We start from the raw sequence: 21,597 nt of genomic DNA, 5'->3' as shown, positions 1-21,597 counted from the left end.
TGTATAGAATATTTCTAAGAGAAGGTTGCAAATATGGAGTGCATTCCTACAATGTTTGATTATTGCTACTTTAGACAACTTACCCAACGTGAGCTCTTAGTGTTTTATAAACCTTATGGAAATTATTTACTTTCTGATAACTGAACTTAGTCTATTTAATGACTAATGTGTAGTATAAGTAGACAGACGAAAGAAGTCTTTCTTGAAATAGCAACACTGTTTTCATATACCATTAAGCATTTTCTGATTATAAGGAAGGAAAAAAAAAACTATAACAACAGATTATATTGTGTGAGATGTGCCTATTTTAAGACACATGGAGATGAGAGATATTTAAAAACATTATAACATGTTTATATATGTGATATATTTCATAATTACATGTGAAGGAAATCTGCTTTCGCCATCAATTTAGTGGCGTTTTTGCCATAGCATGATTAACACTTTAAAATTTTGTAAGAGATTTCTTTTGTAATAGAAACTCACACACAGAGGTCTTGGATTATGATAATTATTACTGCTCTGTTTTAGGCTATTTTCTTAGAAAATATAACATTTCACAATTTAAATGTATTAATAAGCTTGTGGATGATTTATTTCTCATTTTCTTTTCAAACCAGCGGAGGAACAGCTAAACTAATAGTAAAAGAAAGGTGTCTCTTAAATTATGCTTCTTCTCCATGAGTGTGAAAAATGAAGAATGGGGTACATTTAATTTATTAGTCATGCATATTAGAAAAAAGCCCATGAATGCTTTTGAAATAACATACTGTCTTGCTTTGAAACTTGTATAGACTTGAGTGTCTTTGTCTAAAAGCATCTAAAACTGACTTGACTTAGCTATTTTTAACTTAGCTTTTTGTTCAATAGATTTTATCAATCGGCATCAAACCACTTACATATATTATTTGGTGTTTAATATTATTTCAAGTTTTAGGACATTTAGGAAATTTTTTAAGAGTAATTTAAGAACAATATCTTTACATCATGAAATATGTGTAAAAGTGTGAGCGCACAATGACTTTCTCTACTTTTTATTCTCAGGTGTGTTTCATTCAGAATCCTTTCATTTGGTTTTCAGGTTGATGAGGAGTTTTTTTTTTTTCCCTTAATAATCAGCAATTTTAATTATTCCTGTTGTTTGCTTCATAGGGTCAAAAAGAATAAGTGATAGTGAAGTGTCTGACTATGACTGTGATGATGGAATTGGTATAGTATCAGGTAAGAATTGCAGAATTCCTGTGTAGTAATAAGAAGGAAGTATTATTTGCTATTTACCAAAAAATAGATTAAATAATAAATAAAATGAGAGAGAAATAACTTGCCTCTTTTTCCCCTTCCCCCAAACAACATTATGGCACTTTAACCTCCTGAGTAATTCCAGTTGCTGGAACTCTTATCAATTGTTTGATTGAATATTATTATTGAAAGATGTAAGATAAGTGAATATTTCTAAGTTTTCTATTTTTAAACTACTCAAAAATAAGGATTTCACCATAAATTTGGAGAGCTATTGTGTAACTAAAACTTCTTTATACTGCATAGCCATGTGAAAAATATGAAAATCTTTTTGATGTCACCAACATACCCAAATATGTCAAATATTTGAATGTGCTTCTTGAAAAAATTTTTACTGTGTTGTGTTGATTACGTATCAGGTACCGCTTGATTTTGAAATTATGTTATTGAAGTTTAAAATATTGCCTGATTTATGGTTAGAGATTTATCTGGGACTTAAACAAATGTGAAAATGACTTCAAATCCTTGAAATCTATCACCATTAGAAAGTTGAAGCATCTCCATATTCTTTTTATAAACATGGAAATCAGGATTATGGTATCGTGGTTTCTGAAATATTATCTTTCATAGGCTCATGACTTTCGTAAATGGTGTACTAATTACATTTACATAAGTATCGTACTAACTAAGATTTACACATGTTAATTCTGTTAAAAATATTTTTTCCTTGGGCACCTGGGTGGCTCAGTCAGTTAAGCATCTGACTTCAGCTCAGGTCACGATCTCTTGGTTTGTGGGTTTGAGTCCCGTGTCGGGCTCTGTGCTGACGGCTTGAAGCCTGGAGCCTGCTTCGGATTCTGTGTCTCCCTCTCTCTCTCTCTGCCCCTCTCCCACTCAACCTCTCTCTCTCAAAAATAAATAAACATTAAAAAAATTTTTTAATATATTTTTTCTTGTTTTTAATGTTTTGTTTTTTCTTTTTTTTGTGGGGAGAGAGGAGAGTGTGAACAGGGGAGGGGCAGAGGAAAGGTGAATCTTTTGCTTTTTTTTAATGTTTACTTATTTAGAGAGAGAGAGAGAGAAAGAGCATGAGCAGGGGAGGGGAAGGGAGAGTGTTAGAGAGAGGGGTAAAGAGAGAGAATCCCAGGCAGGCTCCAGGCTGGTTGTTAGCCCAGAGCCAGACTTGAATTCATGAACCATGAGATTTCAACCTGAGAGAAATCAAGAGTGGGACACCTACCTGACTGAGCCATCCACATGCCCCAGAAGGAAAGAGAATCTTAAGCAGGCTCCATGCCCGGTGCAGAGCCCGATAGGGGGCTTGATCCCACAACTGTGAGATCATGACCTGAGCTGAAATCAAGAGTCAAAAATCAGACGCTTGACAGACTAAGCCACCCAGACACCCCAATGTTCTTTCTTTTAAAGCTCTATTATTAATAATTCTTTCAACAGAGAATAAATGCTTCAGTCAATAGTTTAATAATTTGACTGTCAGATCAAGCATATCATCCTATATTTCTGTGAAATTTTTCCTAAGGCATTTTAAGTGTGAATTGTATATATACCTATACAGAGAAACTCCCTTACCCACCCACCCCCATGGTAAGTAGCATTTTAAACAACTAGTATAAAATATAAAAAATAAACAACTAGTATAAGTCAAGACACCAGTAATCTCTTAATACTTTGTTCCCCATATGCAGAGATTTGTTTCCAACTGCATATTACATACCTGTCAAATTCAAAGTATTAGTTGCAACCATTCAAAACCCTTTTTTAATGTGAACTATCAACCTTTTCTCAATAATGAACAGTTTCAGCTGCTTTATTTAGTTTTTCCAAGTTTCCAAGGCAGGTGTCTTGAAAATTAGCTATGTCAGAGGTAATATTTCCCATTTGCTTACTTACTTTGTTTATTCTAAGTCAGAGGTAATTTTTACATTTGCATTGCTAATATTCTTCAAAGTAAATAGAATCTTTGATTGATATTGAAATTTAGGTTTCTCAGGGAAGCAATTACTGGCATGGATTTTGTACTCCAGTGGTATACTGAGTAGAAGAATGAGAATGGTTATAAACCAGCTATTCTTTGAACAAGTCGACTCACCCCACAATGCAGATAAATGGAATGTGTGTGTGTGCGCGCACAGTATGAGTTTATCGCCAATTAGACCATTAGTATTATTTTCTACTCTGACCTGAAACAATATGCAAATACACATAATTTTTTTTCCAATGGGAAGGTAGAGTGATGTTATGATAATTGGCTCTTAAACATCCCATATAATATTCTGATTTCCTAAGCTAATTACCTAACCCCAATACTCATTTTTTATCACTTCTGAGTAGCTCTGTACATTATGAGTCATGAACATTTTCTTAAAACTCTATATTGCTGTTTAGTTTTCCTGTGACTGCATTATTTAAGTGTTCTTCTTATACCAACTCTTCCTCTTTTTCTCAATAATCTCTCTTAAACTACGTGATCATCTCTTTTGTCTCTAAATATTCCCCTACCTTAGATTTCAGTGATGCTCTTTTTATAAATGACTCTCAAATCATTATCAGCAGTCCTATTGTCTTTCCCAAGATTCTTTTCCATGTGTGTAACTGTTTGCCTATATGCCTGAAAATATTGTTATCTCCCCCTCTCCAAACTGGTAAACCTTCTAAACTTCTCTAACTCTTTGTAGGATACTCTTAACTTCCTAAGGGGCTAATCAAATGTTAAGATTCATTTATTTCTTCCCTTTTTTTGATCTTGTATCTGATCACAAATTGTTGTTGATTCATATTAGAATGTCCTCAGTCTCCATTGTTGGACTTTTTTCACTGTCTACATTCACTACTCTAGTGTTGACCTCTATTTAAAGTTCTGTGCCTTTGGGGCGCCTAAGTGGCTCAGTGGGTTAAGCATCTGACTCTTGATTTTGCCTCAGGTCCTGATCTCATGGTTCAGGAGTTCCAGCCCCACATCAGGATCTATGCTGACTGTCTGGAGCCTACGTGGGATTCTCTCTTTCTCCCTCTCTCAGTCGGTTAAGCATCTGACTCTTGATTTTGCCTCAGGTCCTGATCTCATGGTTCAGGAGTTCCTGCCCCACATCAGGATCTATGCTGACTGTCTGGAGCCTACATGGGATTCTCTCTTTCTCCCTCTCTCTCTTCCCCTTCCCTGCTCATGCTCATGCTCTCTCTCTCTCTCTTTCTCTCTCAAAAATACATTAATAAACTTAACAAAAAACAATTAAAAATAATAAAGTCCCGTGCCTTTAAATAGCATCTTTATGCTAAAATTCCAACATGTCCAGTCAAAACTACTTATTTGTAGTCTAAATTTTTATTTTCCACTGCCCACTGGACATTTCTGCTTGGAAATGTAGTAGATATCTTCAACTTAACATGTCTAAGACTGAACTCCTAATCTTTCCCATCAAACCAATGGCAACTCCATTCTTTTTTTACTTGAATTAAAATTTTAGATTTGTTCTTGTCCTTCTCTTCCTCTTATCTCCGACATCAAATCTTATACAGAATGATCCCGATGCCTCTACTTTCAAAATATGTCCAGAATCTGACAACTTGCCATGTCTCCACTGCTGTCATCCTGGTTCGTCTTTTGCCTGACTTACTGCGTTGTCTCATTTCAGTCTGTTCTCAGCGTGGCAACTGTAGTGATCCTGTTTAAAGATAGGTCATATTCAGTTTCTGCTCAAAACCTCTAATGGGTTAAAATCACTCAAATCAAGGGCGCCTGGGTGGCTCAGCTGGTTAAGCAGTCAATTTCGACTCAGGTCATGATCTCATGGTTCATGAGTTCGAGCCCCACATGGGGCTCTGTGCTGTCAGCATGGAGCCTGCTTTGGATCCTCTGTCCCCCTTTCTCTCTGCCCCTCCCCTGCTCACATTTTTTTCTCTCTCTCCCTCCCTCTCTCTCTCAAAAATAAACAAACATTAAAAACAATTAAAATCACTTAGATCAACCGCCAAAAATCTTTACAAAGTGACACAAGGCCCCCGTGATTTTCCTCCTTCCTCCAGGTGTCTCTGATCTCCTCCATTGCCTGCTTCACTCCAAGCACCCTCTTCTCCCTGCTGTTGTGAACATGTCAGACTGACTCCTATCTTGGGGTCTTTGCACTTGTCTTGGAACAACTCCTCTCTGTCCACTTGGCAAAGTATCTAACTTCCTTCAACTCTTTCTGAAATGTCAACTTCTCAGTGAGTCCCGTCTACACCTGACAACGCTACATAAAATTGCAAAACGTTTCCCTGTTCTGGCATTTTGATCTCCCTTTACTCTGTTCTGTTTTCCTCTTAGCACTTTACCACCTTCAAACATATCACATAATTATTTATTGGGATTTTTATTGTTTCCATCACTCCAACTGAAGCGTCAGCTCTACAAGGTCAAGGCTTTTAGTTTTGCTCACTACAGCACACAGAACAGCATCTGGCCTGCATGTACAATCATAAATACTTGTTGAATGAATGAATGAATGAATGTCCTGATTTTTTCGGTGTGGTCTGTTGCCATCTCCAGTTGTCTTCCTCCAGAGTTGTACTGCTAGCCGTACGTAGCTAATTTAATTGAAATTGATTTAACATAAATACATTAAAAATTCAATTCTTCATTAACCCAAACCAGATTTCAAGTGTTCAATAGTCATGAGTGCCTAGTGGCTACTGTATGGGACAGTGCTGATCGAGAACATCTTTACCATTCCAGAGAGTTCTGTTGGACAGTCTATTCTATGTTTTCTAAGATCAATTAATCTTGCTGCAATCTCTCTAACCTTTGGTTTGAATTGTATACTGCTGTCAGCTTCATATTCCTAAATGATTACTTAGATCATGAAAGATGAATGTGGTATTAGAGCCCAGAGAGAGCCTCGAAGTCCGATAGATTTTGCTTTAAATCCGAGCCCTAGTATTTGGCACCTAATTTCAATTCCCTAGTAAATGTCTTAATGTAAACTTTAGTTGCCTCAGGTATGAAATGGGGATAATACTATCTTCTTTGCCGAGTTGGTTCTATCACATCACTTATACATTCCCGGGAAAGCCTTGTGCTCTGCAAAATCATGGACCAAAAGATCAGACCATTCAAAACCCACGTAGCTTTGTGACCAAAACACTAAAAATAAAAATACAAGCACAATTTTTAAAAGTCACGTTAAGTTTTAAGCAGTACAAATATTAGATGTAGGATTTGAAAATGAAATGAAGGTATCTGGGTGGAAGGAGTATGTCTAGAAGGAAAAGAGGGTAAGTCTGCAAAGTTATGATGTCAAGGGAAGTACTCACAAACACCAGGAAGAACCCATGCAATAAATACTTCTAAGACGGAGTTTGTGACCGAAGCCAGCCAAAAGGGAGAACATGGGATGAATGAGCATCATATGTGGTTCTGTATTTCTCGGGCTTTCTGCATCCAGCTTTGTTAATGTACTTTGCTTGCAGCTGCTATTATTTGCTGGATGTAGTGGACACTGTTGGTGCCCCACCCATAACCCCTTTGCTTCAGCTGGTTTACCCGTCCTCCACTACTGTGAATGTTGGCTGCTAAGAACTCACAGCTGCCTCCCTTTCCAGGGAATTGGCCTTAGACAAACAAAACAATCTCACCTAAGTCCCACTGGCAGTCTTCAGTCAGTGACTGGCTAACCTAGGAGCACAAAAGTCTAGGATCCTCGCCTCAAAGTCAGAGCAACACCGGTACAACTCATGTTCCAGAGGCTTCAGGGGGATCTGACTGAGGTCAATGCTTGTGCTTCGTTTCTTCCCATGCCCTCTTCTGCTCTTCTAATTCCTTTTTCCTGAGGCCACTCCTTCAATCATTCATGTCCACCCACTTCTTTCTCTTGCTCTATTTCTCAGGAACCAACTTCAGATAATACTGCAGCATGTTAACATGTTGGGAAAAATCGCATACGAACCAATACTTTCTCTGAGTTATTTCTGAAACAAGTGTTGTAGCAGAACACTTAGTAAAGTACCCAGCAGAGTTCCTGGCACATAGTGAAAAGTCAAAAGTAGCCATGATGAACACGATAAAGATAATGGTGGTGGAGATAATCTCACTTCCTGCTCAGAAATGTTCAGGTTTTTTTCCACGACAAGCCTCCTAATGTTTTAGATATATACAACTTGAGTCAGACTTACCAAACTATTTCCCTACTTTTGCACCACATAGTACTGCTGTTTTTCTACCAACTTTGAATTCCTTCTACTTTCTTCCCATCTGTCAAATATCAATTGCTTTCCAAGATTCATTTGAGTTATATCACTTCTATTACACTTTTTTTCTAAGCGTGTCAAATCGTTGGGCTGTTTCCCTCCTCCGAATTGTCGTATTTTTATTTTCAGTCATCTATTGTATCTCAGCCCTGTCAAGCACTATAAGAGAAGCCATTTACACAGGTACTTCAGATAGTATTCAGAATGCTTTCTAATATTGTTTATCTCTTAAAGAAATAATCATAGACTTTTATGAACTTTTGTGAAGTTAATCGTTTTGAATATTTATAGTTGTTGAGACGTAACTGAAGCTCTTTTATTTCATTGAAGACATGACAATGTTTTTAGACTAAACTTGCATCCTTTATTAAAGATAATTAACTGCCTACGGGCACCTGGGTGGCTCAGTCAGTTAAGCGTCCGACTCTTGATTTCGGCTCAGGTCATGATTTCATGGTTTGCGGAATCAAGCCCCATGTCGGGCTCCACACTGACAGTGCAGAGCCTGCTTGGGATTCTCTCTCTCCCTGTCTCTTTGCACCAACCCCCTTCACTCTCTCTTTCTCTCTCAAAAATAAATAGACTTTAACAAGGAGATAATTCGCTATATATAAAAGTTTTAATCTACCTAGCACAATTAAAATATTTTTATATTATAGTACTATGTTTTGTTCATTATGCTTTACATTTCATAGAGTCAAAGACTTTCAACTTCACCAACATTTAATTTTTTCACTAAAGTACAAAATACAAAAGGACTTAGTGGGTAGATAACTGTACTTTTAATCTTTGTACCTTTAGATTATCGACACAATGGTCGAGATCTTCAAAGCTCAACATTATCAGTGCCAGAACAAGTAATGTCATCAAACCATTGCTCACCAACAGGATCTCCTCACCGAGTGGATGTTATAGGAAGGACTAGGTCATGGTCACCTAGTGTCCCTCCTCCACAAAGGTAAGATACCATATACATTTTATTTGTAGGATGATATGAAAAACCTATTTATCACAAAGAATCATTACTAATCTCTAAAGGCAATAAATTCTGACAGAAAAAAAGTTACTGGAGGAAAAGCAAATATTCTCTTCAATAAACTAAATAGTGAGAGTCAAATAAAATATGGGCCACTTTGTAACTCTGGTTAAAGTATGTATTTCTTTTAGGTGAGAGTTGAAGATTTTATTTTTTTTTTAATTTTTTTTTAACATTTTTTTAAATTTATTTTTGAGACAGAGAGAGACAGAGCATGAACGGGGGAGGGGCAGAGAGAGAGGGAGACACAGAATCAGAAGCAGGCTCCAGGCTCTGAGCCATCAGCCCAGAGCCCGACATGGGGCTCGAACTCACGGACTGTGAGATCATGACCTGAGCTGAAGTCAGACGCTTAACCGACTGAGCCACCCAGGCGCCCCAGAGAGTTGAAGATTTTAAAGAAGATCCCGCTTTCAGTTACTTATCCGTCCGTACTGAGCATATCTAGTTAGAACCAATTAACTATACTCATGAGTGATATTAGTATTGATAATTTAAGAAATAGGAAAAAATAAACATCTGATGGGGTTTCTAGGTTAGGAGCAATCATGCAAAGAATTAAAAACGATGCACAGGTAGAGGGAAGAATGGCTCAGAAAACGTCCAGTGCCTGGTGGAAAACTCTAAGCAATCCTGTTAAAGACAGAGAGGCTTAAAGGAATAAGAGCCATGGAAATAATGTATTTATTGACAAGATATATTTACATAATTCACATTTTACATACGTTACATTTTACATTAAGAAAATTTGAACTCTTAGAATGATAGTCGTATAATGCCTATTTTAAATGAATAATTTATTTTTAGCTTTAGAAATTTTCCTTGTAATTTTAATTTTACACATAGTATTGGACTAAGAGAACTTAAGATTGTTACATTTATAAATTTAATTTATTTAATATATATGAATATAAGTACTTAGAAAGTGTTTACTTAATTTAGACACCATTAAAGTAATTACAAAGAAAATATATTAAATTTATAAACATTGTTTAAATTGTCTGAAGATTTTGATTTTACTAAGTTTGTAAATGAGACTAAAACTATTAAAAGTCTTCTGAAAAGTAATTGCTTAAATGTGGTAGACCTATCGATAGAATATTTGTAATCTGAAATTTAAAGTTTAAGAGAGGGACATCCGGGTGACTGGCTGGTTAAACATCGGACTTCAGCTCAGGTCATGGTCTCGCAGCTTGTGAGTTTGAGTCCCACATCGGGCTCTGCGCTGACAGCTCAGAGCCTGGAGCCTGCCTCCGATTCTGTGTCTCCCCCTCTCTCTGCCCCTCCCATACATGTGCTCTGTGTCTCAATAATAAATAAATGTTTTTTAAAAATTGGAAAAAAAAATAGTTTGAGAGAGAACTGGATTTTGAATTTTAACTTTAATAAATTAAGCCATTCCTTATTTTTTTAAGTTTATTTATTTGTATTTGTCTTGAGACAGAGAGAGTTGGGTAGGAGAGAGAGAGAGAGAGAGAGAGGGAGAGAAGCCTAAGCAGGCTCTGCACATGCGCAGAGCTCCACACGGGGCTTGAACTCACGAATTGTGAGATCATGACCCCAGCCAAAATCACGAGTAGGACGCTTAACCAACTGAGTCACCTAGGTGCCCCACCATTCCTTATTTAAAAAGGAAAAAAGAAAAAAGAAGGATGCTTGACTTTTTACCAGGAAAAGAATATCTGAACATACCTAAAGAAAATAGGCAAAGTTTTAGAATACATTCAGCTACACCTAATAGAAAGCCCATAATAAGAGCTTGTATAAGAAGTTTATTCTATCATGAAAACAAAGTGTGTAAGTAGACAATCCAGGCCAAGAATGTTAACTTTAAAAAGTCATCATTGATCAGTTATAAAGACTTCAGTTTAGATTGTAAAAAACGGATAAAAGTCATATCCCTAAGACAAGATACAGCAATATTAACTACAAGCAACATGCTGAACTCATTTTCTCCACACAGATTTATTCCTCCTTCTGTATTTTATATAAGAATTACTACTAGAAACCTGGGAGTTGTCCATTAATAATTCTGATAATTCTTATCTCTATCCCCATTGATATTAGCTTAGTTTTATGTTTATATCTGTTATAGCAACAATCTAACTTCCCTGTCAACCTCCAGTTGAAATGTATCCCATTAGCCAGAGGTTCAGTTAGTTAAAACAAAAATCTCGGACTTGACATTAGAGTGATTTTTGTCTTTTTCTACTTTCTTTATTAATAAACTTCATTTCTTAATGTAGTATATGATTATGGTTCATTAAGACATTTAATGGATTTTGCTATTTCAGTCGGAATGTGGAACAGGGACTTCGAGGAACACGGTCTACTGCTGGACATTATAATACAATTAGCCGAATGGATAGACATCGTGTGATGGATGACCATTATTCTCCAGATAGAGACAGGTAAATAGGATTAAATCCTATTAGAGCTTATTTTATAATCGCTGCCTTCAGGAAGAAGGTATTACCGTAAAATATTTTCATACTGAACTTGGATATTTGTCATCTCTTTTTTGAAAGCCATTTCCTTTACAATTCCTACATTCATTCTTATGACCACCAGGTAAAAAAAAAAAAAAAAAAAAAGAAACCAACAAGAACAAACTTTTCATTGGTTTAAAAAAAAAAATCATCTTGCTCTTGCCGTTTTGGTCCTTTGTTAACTCAAACCAGTTAAGTTAGTGAGTTTTCACATGAGGTTATAAGGACAATATAATGAAAATGACATGTTTTATTATTTTAACATTATCATAACCAATCATTACCTGTAAAAATACTTTGACGAGACAAGCCTGGTTTGTTTTGGAAACCGACACAAAAACTGATTCATGAAGAGGTTTTTCCTCATGGCTTTCAGTAAACCTTTTCCGCATCTTAAAGCATTATGGTTGTTGATTGCTGGATTTGGAGGAATTCTCTGAATTTGCTCCACTAAATGTGACATACTTAGAAATGACATATGTTTCAATGCATATGATAATTACTACTAGTTTGCTTTTAAGTTAAGCCAATTGATTAACCCTCTAATTCTTGGTTTGGTTATATATAAAGTGAAAAATGCTATGATATTTCCCCCACACTATCAAATGGGTTTGAGATGAGGATTAGGAAAGAAAGCTTAATTTACTCTTCAGAGAATATTATGATAAAATAACAAGGAAACTCAGCAGTCGCTTTGTGTGCATCTTAAACCGATTTTTAAAAAGACATTTAAATCAGCTGATATGAGAAGTTCCCAATATTTATCATTGTCAGTACTTATGAATTTAATTGTTTTTGTCTAAATCAAGGGTTATAGTCAATTCGGGCTTATAATTTTATTGTGTTGAGTACACTTTTCCAAAAGAAAAGATAGGGAACGTCTATCTATAGTCTTCAATAGTGGCGAACAATCATTGGCTTTTGTGTCTGAGATCTAAGAAGTAGGAAGTTATTAAATTAATATCTTTATGAGTTGTCAAATGAAAGTTAATGTAGTATTTTATTTCTTTTTCATTTGTTTAACTTTTTCATCGTGATCTGTGTTTTTAGGGGTAATTATAGATATGGTGCCTATAGAAATGGTTTCACATCAAGTACAATACTAAGTGAAAGATCCCTTGTTGGCATGATTAGGAGTTGGAAGGAGTCATATTAGGCTGGGTGAACGAGTACTTTTGTTGCCTTATAGAATTCTAATGAGTTTGATAATCTCTGGAAATGATTCATGTAGCAGTTCATAAACTCTTTGCTGTTTGAAAGATTGTTAAGGACACGACAAAAGAAAAAAATGTCTGAAATGACTTTAAATCCTTCAAGTTTATGTAAAGTTTTTCTTTAAGGAGAAATGGACCTGATATTTTCTCTGAAGACAATATGGTCTAAATCTTGCAGAGAAGAACAGAGTAAAATTAACCTCTCGAATTATCCTCACAAACAAAATTGTCACTATTATATCAAACACATAATAATTTATCAATATTTTAAGACAAAAGGCCATAGTATTAATGTTAAAAAAAAGTTGCTGTTCAATCCTTGGTATATAGTTAATATAGTCATAATTGATATGTCATTTTATTTTTCTTGTTTATTTTATAACTTTATGAATCTTCAGTTTGGCAAAATGTTCAAATAATTCAGAGGTTTTGGAAGCATTTGATCCCTGAAGTTTCAGCAAGTCTTTAGAGTGCTATAGATTACCAGATTATAATTACTTCTAACTGGGAGATGTTTAAAATTTTTTTTTAATTTTTTTTAACGTTTATTTATTTTTGAGACAGAGAGAGACAGAGAGAGCATGAACAGGGGAGGGTCAGAGAAAGAGAGAGACACAGAATCTGAAGCAGACTCCAGGCTCTGAGCTGTCAGCACAGAGCCCGACGTGGGGCTCAAACCCACAGACCGCAAGATCATGACCTGAGCCGAAGTCGGACGCTTAACCGACTGAGCCACCCAGGCGCCCCTAAAATTTTTTTAATTAGTAAAATAGAATTTCTTTTATATAGGACTACAAAACTTTTTCTAATATATTAGCTTTGAGTTATCTGTGTAATAATTACTTATTAACATGAGGAATCAAAAATCAAAAAGTATAGTATTATCCACGTTAGGTAGCCTATCACATTATTAAACAATGGATTCTTGATTTCTTTTTTATCCTTTATATTCTAAATATTCTAAAAGATTTTCAATAATAGAATGCATGTGAAGGCATCGTAATTTTTATGCACTGTTTAGAAGGTAAGAATACCCTAGAAGTCTTGCAGTGAATTTTTGTGAATAGCATTTTATAGAGTCAGTCAGTAATACTGTTAATTAAAAAAACCTAAAAGAGAATTTCCTTTGAGATAGTAAGTAAAATTTAGGCATTTTGAGGAGTGCATTAACTTTTCTTGTCAGTAATAATTGGTGCACTGGACCAGAATATTCTATTTAATATACTCTTTTCTTTTATAGGATTTGGAACCAAATGGCATTGGGTTTGAATTTAGGCTTTTTATTACTTGCTAGCTGTGTTACTTTGGGAAAATTAACATGTTTGACGCTTGATTTCTTTATCTATAAAATTAGAACATAGTACCAACTTCATAGAGTTGTTGGGTAGATTAAATGACACAGCACCTCCAGTTGCAATACTGAACTTGGATATTTGTACTCAAAACGTGTGCCTTACCTTTAACATTTTAGAGGATCTTGTGGCTTACAGATAAGTGACATTTTAATGTGCCTATTAAGTAGAAATATGAGAAATCAGTTAATAGAGGTATTTGTAAAAAAAAGCTTTAGAGCATAGAAACATGAGTTGGACCTTGAAAAACGGAGAGGTTTATTCAGGAGAGAGCAAGAGCATAAATACAGAGGCAGAACACATATATATATCAGAAAGACCCAGTGTGAATGAAGACTTGACATATTGGAAAGTTGTGCATAAAGATAATGACTTTTACATTGGCTATATTGGATGAAAAATACTACTATTCGGCATTAATTTATAGTGTCTGGCTAAACTAAGTGATATGAGGAAATATAGTATTCATATCCTTATAGGTGGTGTTAAAAAGAATCCTATATCAACATTTAATTGGATCTTTATATCTCTGCACATCTCTGTTATCATTAGTCAAAATCCTATCCTGTGTTGAAAAGAAAATAGGTTCTTTACAAGTAACTCAGAAACTTGGATGCAGGGCTGTTAGCTAAAATGATGAATTATAACATTATTCATCTTCTTCTCCATCCCCTCGCCCCCATACTTTTTGGATCATTGTTTCTCTGGTAAATCCTGGTAACTACTACTAGGAACATAATTTTCCTGGGACAACTTATGTGGCTTTCATATTAGAAATCACTTCAAGAGCTTGTTTACATGAGTTAAGTTAGTATTAGAATAATTATAGAGTACTAGATAATATTTCTGTAACATGTCAGAGATATCCTGCAGTATTCATTTTTATGTCTGTCCTGGAGACCAAAATATATTGGGTACCTTTAATTTTATGCAGTATACTTTTAGGATAATGACAAAAAATACTATCAACACTGGCCTAAGATATATTATTTCGGAAGTGTTTTTCTGTTGTGCATTTATATTCTAAAAAGAAAAATGCCATGTTATGTGGATCTCTAGGATACCTCACACACTTAGGCCATTTCTCTACTTTTTGTCAGCCAACCAGCTACCAGAAAGTGTCCAACTGACCCATAACTATTGTTTTCTTAGTCTTTTTAGTTACCAACTATGAGGGAACCATATTTCTGAAAGTTTGAAAATATAGAGAAAGTAAATGAAAAAAAACCTCTCATTGCAAAAATAATACATTTTATTTATTACACTTCAGGAGTAAATTTTAACATACCTCGATCATACTGAATTAATTTTAGGAACTACAAAGTAGAAAAACATTAACAATATAAAAGACACAGAACAGAAAGCTTTGCATTAAGGTGAGATTGTTGGAAACTTTGCTTTCAAAAGCTATAGGTTATTTCAGAATGAGATATTTTATTTCCTCCTTTTGCAGTCCTGTTTGTTTGGTGGTTTTTAAAAGGGGACCTTCAGGCTCATCTGATATGATGGAAGGATAATTCATTATAAATACAATTTTGTTCTGTTTTTAAAGATTTTATTTCTTAATAAGACTCGAAGTATGTCTAGAAATTGGATCAGGAATCCAGTTCAATTCTTTGAATACTGAGAATTTCCATTATGATTTTTGAATCTTAATCCCTTTTTTCAGTTTTTAAAATTTAGTAATTTTTTTAATTTTCTATTTTTTTTCTTTTACTCTGCTCAACTTTTTTAAAAAATTCAAAAAGATTGGATGAATTACAGTTTTTAACATAATTTTTTAAGTCATTACTTAACTCATTATGTATATTCAAGACAGTAGTGTTTGCTTAGGTTTAATAATTCCATTAATCTTGGAAGAAAAGTAAGCATGGTTTAATTTAGAAGAGTAAATGAAATATTTTTAAATTGTACCGAGTGGATGTGACAAAGAGTCTTAGATAAATCTCTGGATCTTAGGTAGATTTTACTACCAAAACAGTGTGGTTCATTTTATGTACTAGTCTTCCATGCATTTTTTATAGTTTTCAACAGAATCTTAAGGGGGATCATGACCAGATTAGGTTAAGAGGAATAACATGGCTATAGAAAAGTATGCATTCCGAGTTCTCCAAAGAAACAGAACCAGTAGAATAGATAGATAATAAGGAATTGGCTTGCACAGTGATGGAGGAGGTTGAAGAGTCCTCCCATCTGATCTATGCACCCTGGAGACATGAAATGATAGTATAATTCAGTCCAGGTCTGAAGGCCTGAGAACCAGGGAAGCCAGGAAATCCTCGTGTGAGGGCCAGAGAGAGAAGACATGTCCAGCTCTAAAATGAGGCAGGAAAAAGGGAGGAATTCTTCCTTCTGCCTACTTTGTTTTGCTGTGACTCTCACCAGATTGTATGATGCTCACTCAGACTGAGAAGGACAATCTACTGGGTCCACTGATTCAAATGTTAATATCATCCGGAAACATCCTCAATGACACACCCAGAAATAACACTTACTATGAGTATTCCTCAGGCTATTTAAATTCACTATCACAAAAAGGGAAATAAACTGATGTTTGACAAAGGTAGTCCTCCCTTAATGTTTCCTTTTTCTTTATAGAGGCAAAATTAATCACAGGCTCCTCGAGGAAAATGTAAGAAATTGGATGACAATATATATGTTCTATGAATTTGAAAATTTTAATAAGCTTTGAAGTTTACCTCTTTTCATTGGTCAAGTTATTTTCAGAGAAAATCTATTTGTTCTTAAGGCAATAAATCCCAACATCACAACTGTTGGGTATTATTTCCACCCTGTAGAGCCAGGAAATTCTTTTCTGAATACTGTTTTATTTATTTTCTTATACTACAAAAGTTTGTAATGTTCTGTTTACATTTCTAGAATGTCTCTATGATTATGTGAACCATTGCTGTTTTTGGAGGCTCACCATGAAAATAGCATAATTCTGTTTTTACTTTTTAATTCAATCCCAAATGTACTGATTGAGTGTGCAAAGATTTAAAATAGACATTATCCTGGCCTAGATAAACAGAAGATCCAACTAATTATGCCAGCTCATATATCCCAACTAATTATATTATATAATATACCAACTAATTATAAAACATAGAAAACTGTAAGGCCTAAGTATAATATTATTAGAACAGATTGGAGAGAGAATTACTTGCTTGAGTATTGGAAAAAAGCTTCAAAGGCAAATTGGACTTTAAAGATCAAGTAGAATTTTCAAAGGCCATGAAGTGGGGACATGGTGAGAATGATGGCATTCTTTGCAGAGTGATGAGCACTAACAAAGTCTTGGAGTCAGGAGAGTGGGGGGAGGGGGTATATTTAGAGAATCTTCCATGGTCTGGTGTGTCTAGATAAAGTATTATAGTATGGGAGATAGGAAGTGATAGGATATGAAGATTGAAGGTAGTTTAGAACTTAATTAGTATGCCATGTAAGGGAATATATATACTTATATTTGATATGTGAAACCATTGAAGGATTTGGAGCAAAGTTTGTACATGATCAGAAGCATAATTTGCAAATATACTTCAAATAGACAGAGTGAAGAATAGATTACATCAGGAAAGGGTTGGTTTTGAAGGAAGGGAAACGATAGATTATTTCAGTAGACTTGGTAAGCCTGATTTACGGTAGTGGCAGAAGAAAAAGAAGAGATAAATCTGAGTTATTTAGGCATTAGAACTAGCAAGGTTTATAAATCAATTAAATGTGGAAAATAAGGAAAATGGACGAGTTAAACTATGAGATTTAAAAAAAAAATTTTAATGTTTATTTTTGAAAGAGAGAGAGAGAGACAGAGCTTGAACAGGGGAGGGGCAGAGAGAGAGGGAGACACAGAATTGAAGCAGGCTCCAGGCTCCAAGCTGTCAGCACAGAGCCCGACACAGGGCTTGAACTCACAGACTACGAGATCATGACCTGAGCTGAAGTCAGACGCTCAATAGACTGAGCCACCCAGGCGCCCCAAATTATGAGATTTTTAAAAGTTGGTTTATTAAGTAAATATTTAAATCCTTAGTTATTACGGGAAGAGGAATACTAAGTTTCAAGGGAGAGTTAACTATATTTGAAGCTAGAGGGTCTTTTGGAGATCGTGGAGTCCTAGATTCTAAACAGGTACCTGAAGGATTGCTGTTGTAGATTAAGGGTGAAGCCGAATGCATAGGGACTAATCCCCTCACACCCTTGTTAGCCAGTCATTCTGATTTTATTGGATTCCTAATTGCTGTTTTTACATAAAAATCTGTTCAAAAAAAAAACCAGTGATCTTCTGTTCAAAAAGAAAGTTTAAAAACCACTGCTCCAGCCCCCTCATTTCACAAATGCAGCACCAGACGTCCAAATAGGCAAGTGTCTTGTTCAAACCTCAAAATTAACATGTGTTTTTCTGAAGTATCTACATGACACTCAGGCAGCCATGTGGAGAGCCCAGGAAGCAGCTGGGAATGTGCTGTGAAACCCAAAGAAAAATGAAAGCTAAAAAAAGTGAGAGTTTACAACTATAAAAGCAAATAATATTATCCAGAAAGAATGTGTTGGAATATAAAGTTTGAGGAACACATCTTGGGAACCCATTGCCTCTAAGGAATAAAGAGAGAGAGAATCCAGTAAATGAAATGGGTAAAGAAGCAGTTAGCTAGACGGGAGACCAGGCCATAAGAACCTGAATTTTGGCTTAAGGAAGACCTAAGTTTGAATCCCAGTCCAGCTACTTACTATCTGGCTGTGGGCAGATACTCACAGCCTCAGTTGTTTGGTCTGTGGCAATACTAGACCCTACCTCAAAGAGTTGTTATGAGAAACAAATGAGATAAAGTTGACAAAACTTTAATGGAGTACTTGTTACATGGTTAAGTGTTACATAAATACTATTTAAAAACATTTTTTAATGTTTATTTTATTTTTGAGAGAGAGAAAGAGAGAGAGAGAGAATGGGGAAGGGGCAGAGAGAGAGAGGGAGACACAGAATCTGAAACAAGCTCCAGGCTCTAAGCTTGGCACAGAGGCCAATGTGGAGGTCAGACCCACAAACCGTGAGATCATGACCTGAGCCAAAGTCGGATGCTTAACCAACTGAGCCACCCAGGTGCCCCTATAAATACTATTTTTAATAGCAAGAGAATCATGTTTCAAAAACCAAGAGAAGAGAGAATGTCAAGAAGAGGTTGAAAATCAGGGTGTAACACCATAAATAAATGTAATATGATGAAGATCAAGAAGTTGAAGGATTTTTTTAGGATTTCACAGGTAACATTCACAGGATAGCTTCAAGGGAAATGTAGAGGTTGCAGTCACATCATGGTAAGCTTAAAGCATGAACGCATGATGAAGTGGTGACAAGAATTGTAGATGTGGCTAAGATGTCGAACGTTGTGAAGGAAAGTCAGAAACATGCAATATTTTGAGAGGAAGGCGAGATCAATGAAGGGTTTATTTTTTAGGATTAAATGCAGTTCAGGAAAGGAAGGCATGAAACAATCATGAATGATGGAAGGTTATGCGGGAAGTTAGGATTACAGGTAGAGAAGTTTCTTCCTTAGGTGCAAAAAAAAAATGGCAAATGAAGGTATAAATATATGTACTCTATATTTAGAGATAAAATAGGGAAGTTGAGAGAGTTCAAGGTTGTTTCTTTTTTTTTTTTAACTGGAATATAATGATCATCTGCCAAAATTAAGAGTTTTGGCATGAAAGGTTCTAAGAAGATAAAAGGGTTAAATTAGCGCTATGGAAAGAAGAGAATCAACCACAGATGGGTAAAGTGGTCATGGGGCATGAAACATAGCACAGCCAATAGTATGTTATAAACATATAAAAAAACACAGTGAATGTTTTATTATTATTTTATTATTTTCTTCTTAAACTTTCTCGTTATTTTATTATTTTTTTCTTCTCTTTCCTCCTAAAAAAAGGGAAAGCAACTATGTTGTATGGCATTTTATAGATGGTGCTAAAGATGTTTGATAATTGATAAGATTTTGTTTTGAAATCTGATTGGTTTAAATCTTGATTTGTTATCTTTTTTGGTGTGTTTGTTTTGGAATACTTCGCTATTTTAACCTTTAGCGCTGCCATATACAATGGACATTGGGAGGAAGGAGCAAGCTTTCTATTAACAATTTTCATTTGCTTTGCTTACTATCTGCTTATCTTTTTTGAATCTCACTTTTTAAAATTAAACTATACCTTTTCATTTCTTTCCTGAGTCTCATTTTTATTCTTGTTTCTGCCACGCTTGCAGTCAGTTTCTTACTCTACCTCGCTCCAGATACAGTCAGACCATTGAACACCATCACAGGGATGGCAGGTATATTTTTCTTACAATTGAGTCTGTTCATAGAATTGCATGTGCCTGTCTGTTGATATGATAGAATTCACTTCTGTTTCTGTTTTTTTATATATACATATATGATTATTAATGAAATATAGAAATATTATCTTACTATAAAATAGAAAATATAGCATATGTAAATATTTTAATTGCAGTAAGAGGTCAAAAATATAGCTTTCCTTTAATGAGCTAGTATCCTTTCTTGGATCATTCTAAAAATTTAGTTCATCAGAAATTACAGTTAACTCTTGATTATCTGGAAGGATAGAATAACAGTATTTTAAAAAGTTAATTGCATTTAACTGACCACCTTCCTCAGCAGAGTTCATAATTATATATATAGAAGGAACTGATTGATTTTTATACATCTTACAATCTGATTCCCCATCTCCTCCTCACCACAATTGAGGAATCAGTCCTGTAAGTACTTAGATTGAACTGATCAGTTTATGGTTACCTTGTCCAAGGTGGCTGTGATCTACTCATTGGTCATAGATAGTCCTGGATCCATGGAGAATATTGGGTGTGGGGGAAAATCCTTATTCATTTCTACGTTTCCACCATTCTCCTTATATTGAAGGGAAATATCAGTTACTCGGCATTTAACAGAAAGAAGGATAAACTAGAAAGAGAAGGGAAAGAAAGTCTCCAAAAGCTTACAGTTTCTCAAGGCTCTATGTAGCTTCAGGGATTTGAACTGGTTCTGTGACATCATTTTGAGTCCCTGCAGGCAGAGAAGAGAATGGCGGTGATAATGTGGCAGGTTCAGCTAGTGTAGATAAAGGATTATATGCTGTACTCACTCTGTTGTTTCAAAGTGATTTGGATTATGTGTGACCACTTTTGTACTATTGATTTATTAAGAGTTATTAATTTAAAAGTTTAGAAAAAATAATTGAAACTAATGAGTAAATTCCTAAGGATTGAATTCATGTAGATAAATGTGGAAGGAAACATAAGAGATAACATCAACAATAAATACCTAATGACTCAAGTTTTGTGATGTCTTTCAGTAAATGTAATTGACATTTACTGCCTTCCAGTTTGTTATATGATAGTGATAATTGCTGTATTATATTGTGTTTTGCATTTTCTCAGCCTCTTTTCTGTTATTTTGCTTTAATACTAAATAATTCTTTTTGTTCCATCTTTTACTGTTACTTTTGCTCTATATTATTTTTGACTATTTTGGAGTTGCAGTGGTTACACACTTACGTCATAAAAATGTGAAGAAATAGTTACAGAACTCCTCATAATTGACCAAGACCTTCCTTAAAGTGGATACCATGAATGAGACATTACTGATTATAGGCTTATTCTAATTACTCTAGTATCTTCCTTTAACTGTGAGTTAAAATCTTGTACCACATTAGTTTTTGTTAATATTCTATTTATCTTCATTATTAATAAGCAGATTGCTTTATATTATTTGTTCTTTCAACAAACCAACATACGTAGAATCAGTTCTTGATCAGCTCTGGGTTGGTCATTAATTTCATATACTTACCCAAATTCTGACCTCTAGCCTAGCAGGATACATTTCTGAATTGCCTTTTGTGCCATAATTTTGTCTATGGTCAGGAAACACAATATCATTAATGTTTATATTAAAGTACAACACAGTTAGGAAAATCAGTTTTAGAAAACAAGTGATCAAATATCCTACTGTAAGATTTGCCAT

General features: G+C 35.0%; 1 protein-coding gene across 50 annotated transcripts in view; it reads left to right on the top strand.

Annotated features, from left to right (window-relative positions):
- Window positions 1–21,597, top strand: part of RIMS2 (regulating synaptic membrane exocytosis 2) — a 601,125-nt gene that overhangs the window by 368,588 nt on the left and 210,940 nt on the right. For 31 of the 50 annotated variants that reach the window (XM_053208502.1, XM_027064049.2, XM_027064046.2 and 28 more), the window contains 4 exons: window positions 1,153–1,221; window positions 8,284–8,440; window positions 10,813–10,929; window positions 19,827–19,892. In XM_053208502.1, coding sequence (XP_053064477.1) covers window positions 1,153–1,221; window positions 8,284–8,440; window positions 10,813–10,929; window positions 19,827–19,892 — 409 coding nt within the window. The remainder of the gene's footprint in view (window positions 1–1,152; window positions 1,222–8,283; window positions 8,441–10,812; window positions 10,930–19,826; window positions 19,893–21,597) is intronic. The other 19 variants (XM_053208507.1, XM_053208505.1, XM_053208497.1 and 16 more) reach the window with 1 other exon arrangement.

This window comes from Acinonyx jubatus, chromosome F2, assembly GCF_027475565.1.
Source record: "Acinonyx jubatus isolate Ajub_Pintada_27869175 chromosome F2, VMU_Ajub_asm_v1.0, whole genome shotgun sequence".
NCBI classification, from domain to species: Eukaryota; Metazoa; Chordata; class Mammalia; order Carnivora; family Felidae; genus Acinonyx; species Acinonyx jubatus.
The sequence above is the reverse complement of the archived record's forward strand: the minus strand, read 5'-3'. Positions and strand labels throughout refer to the sequence as shown.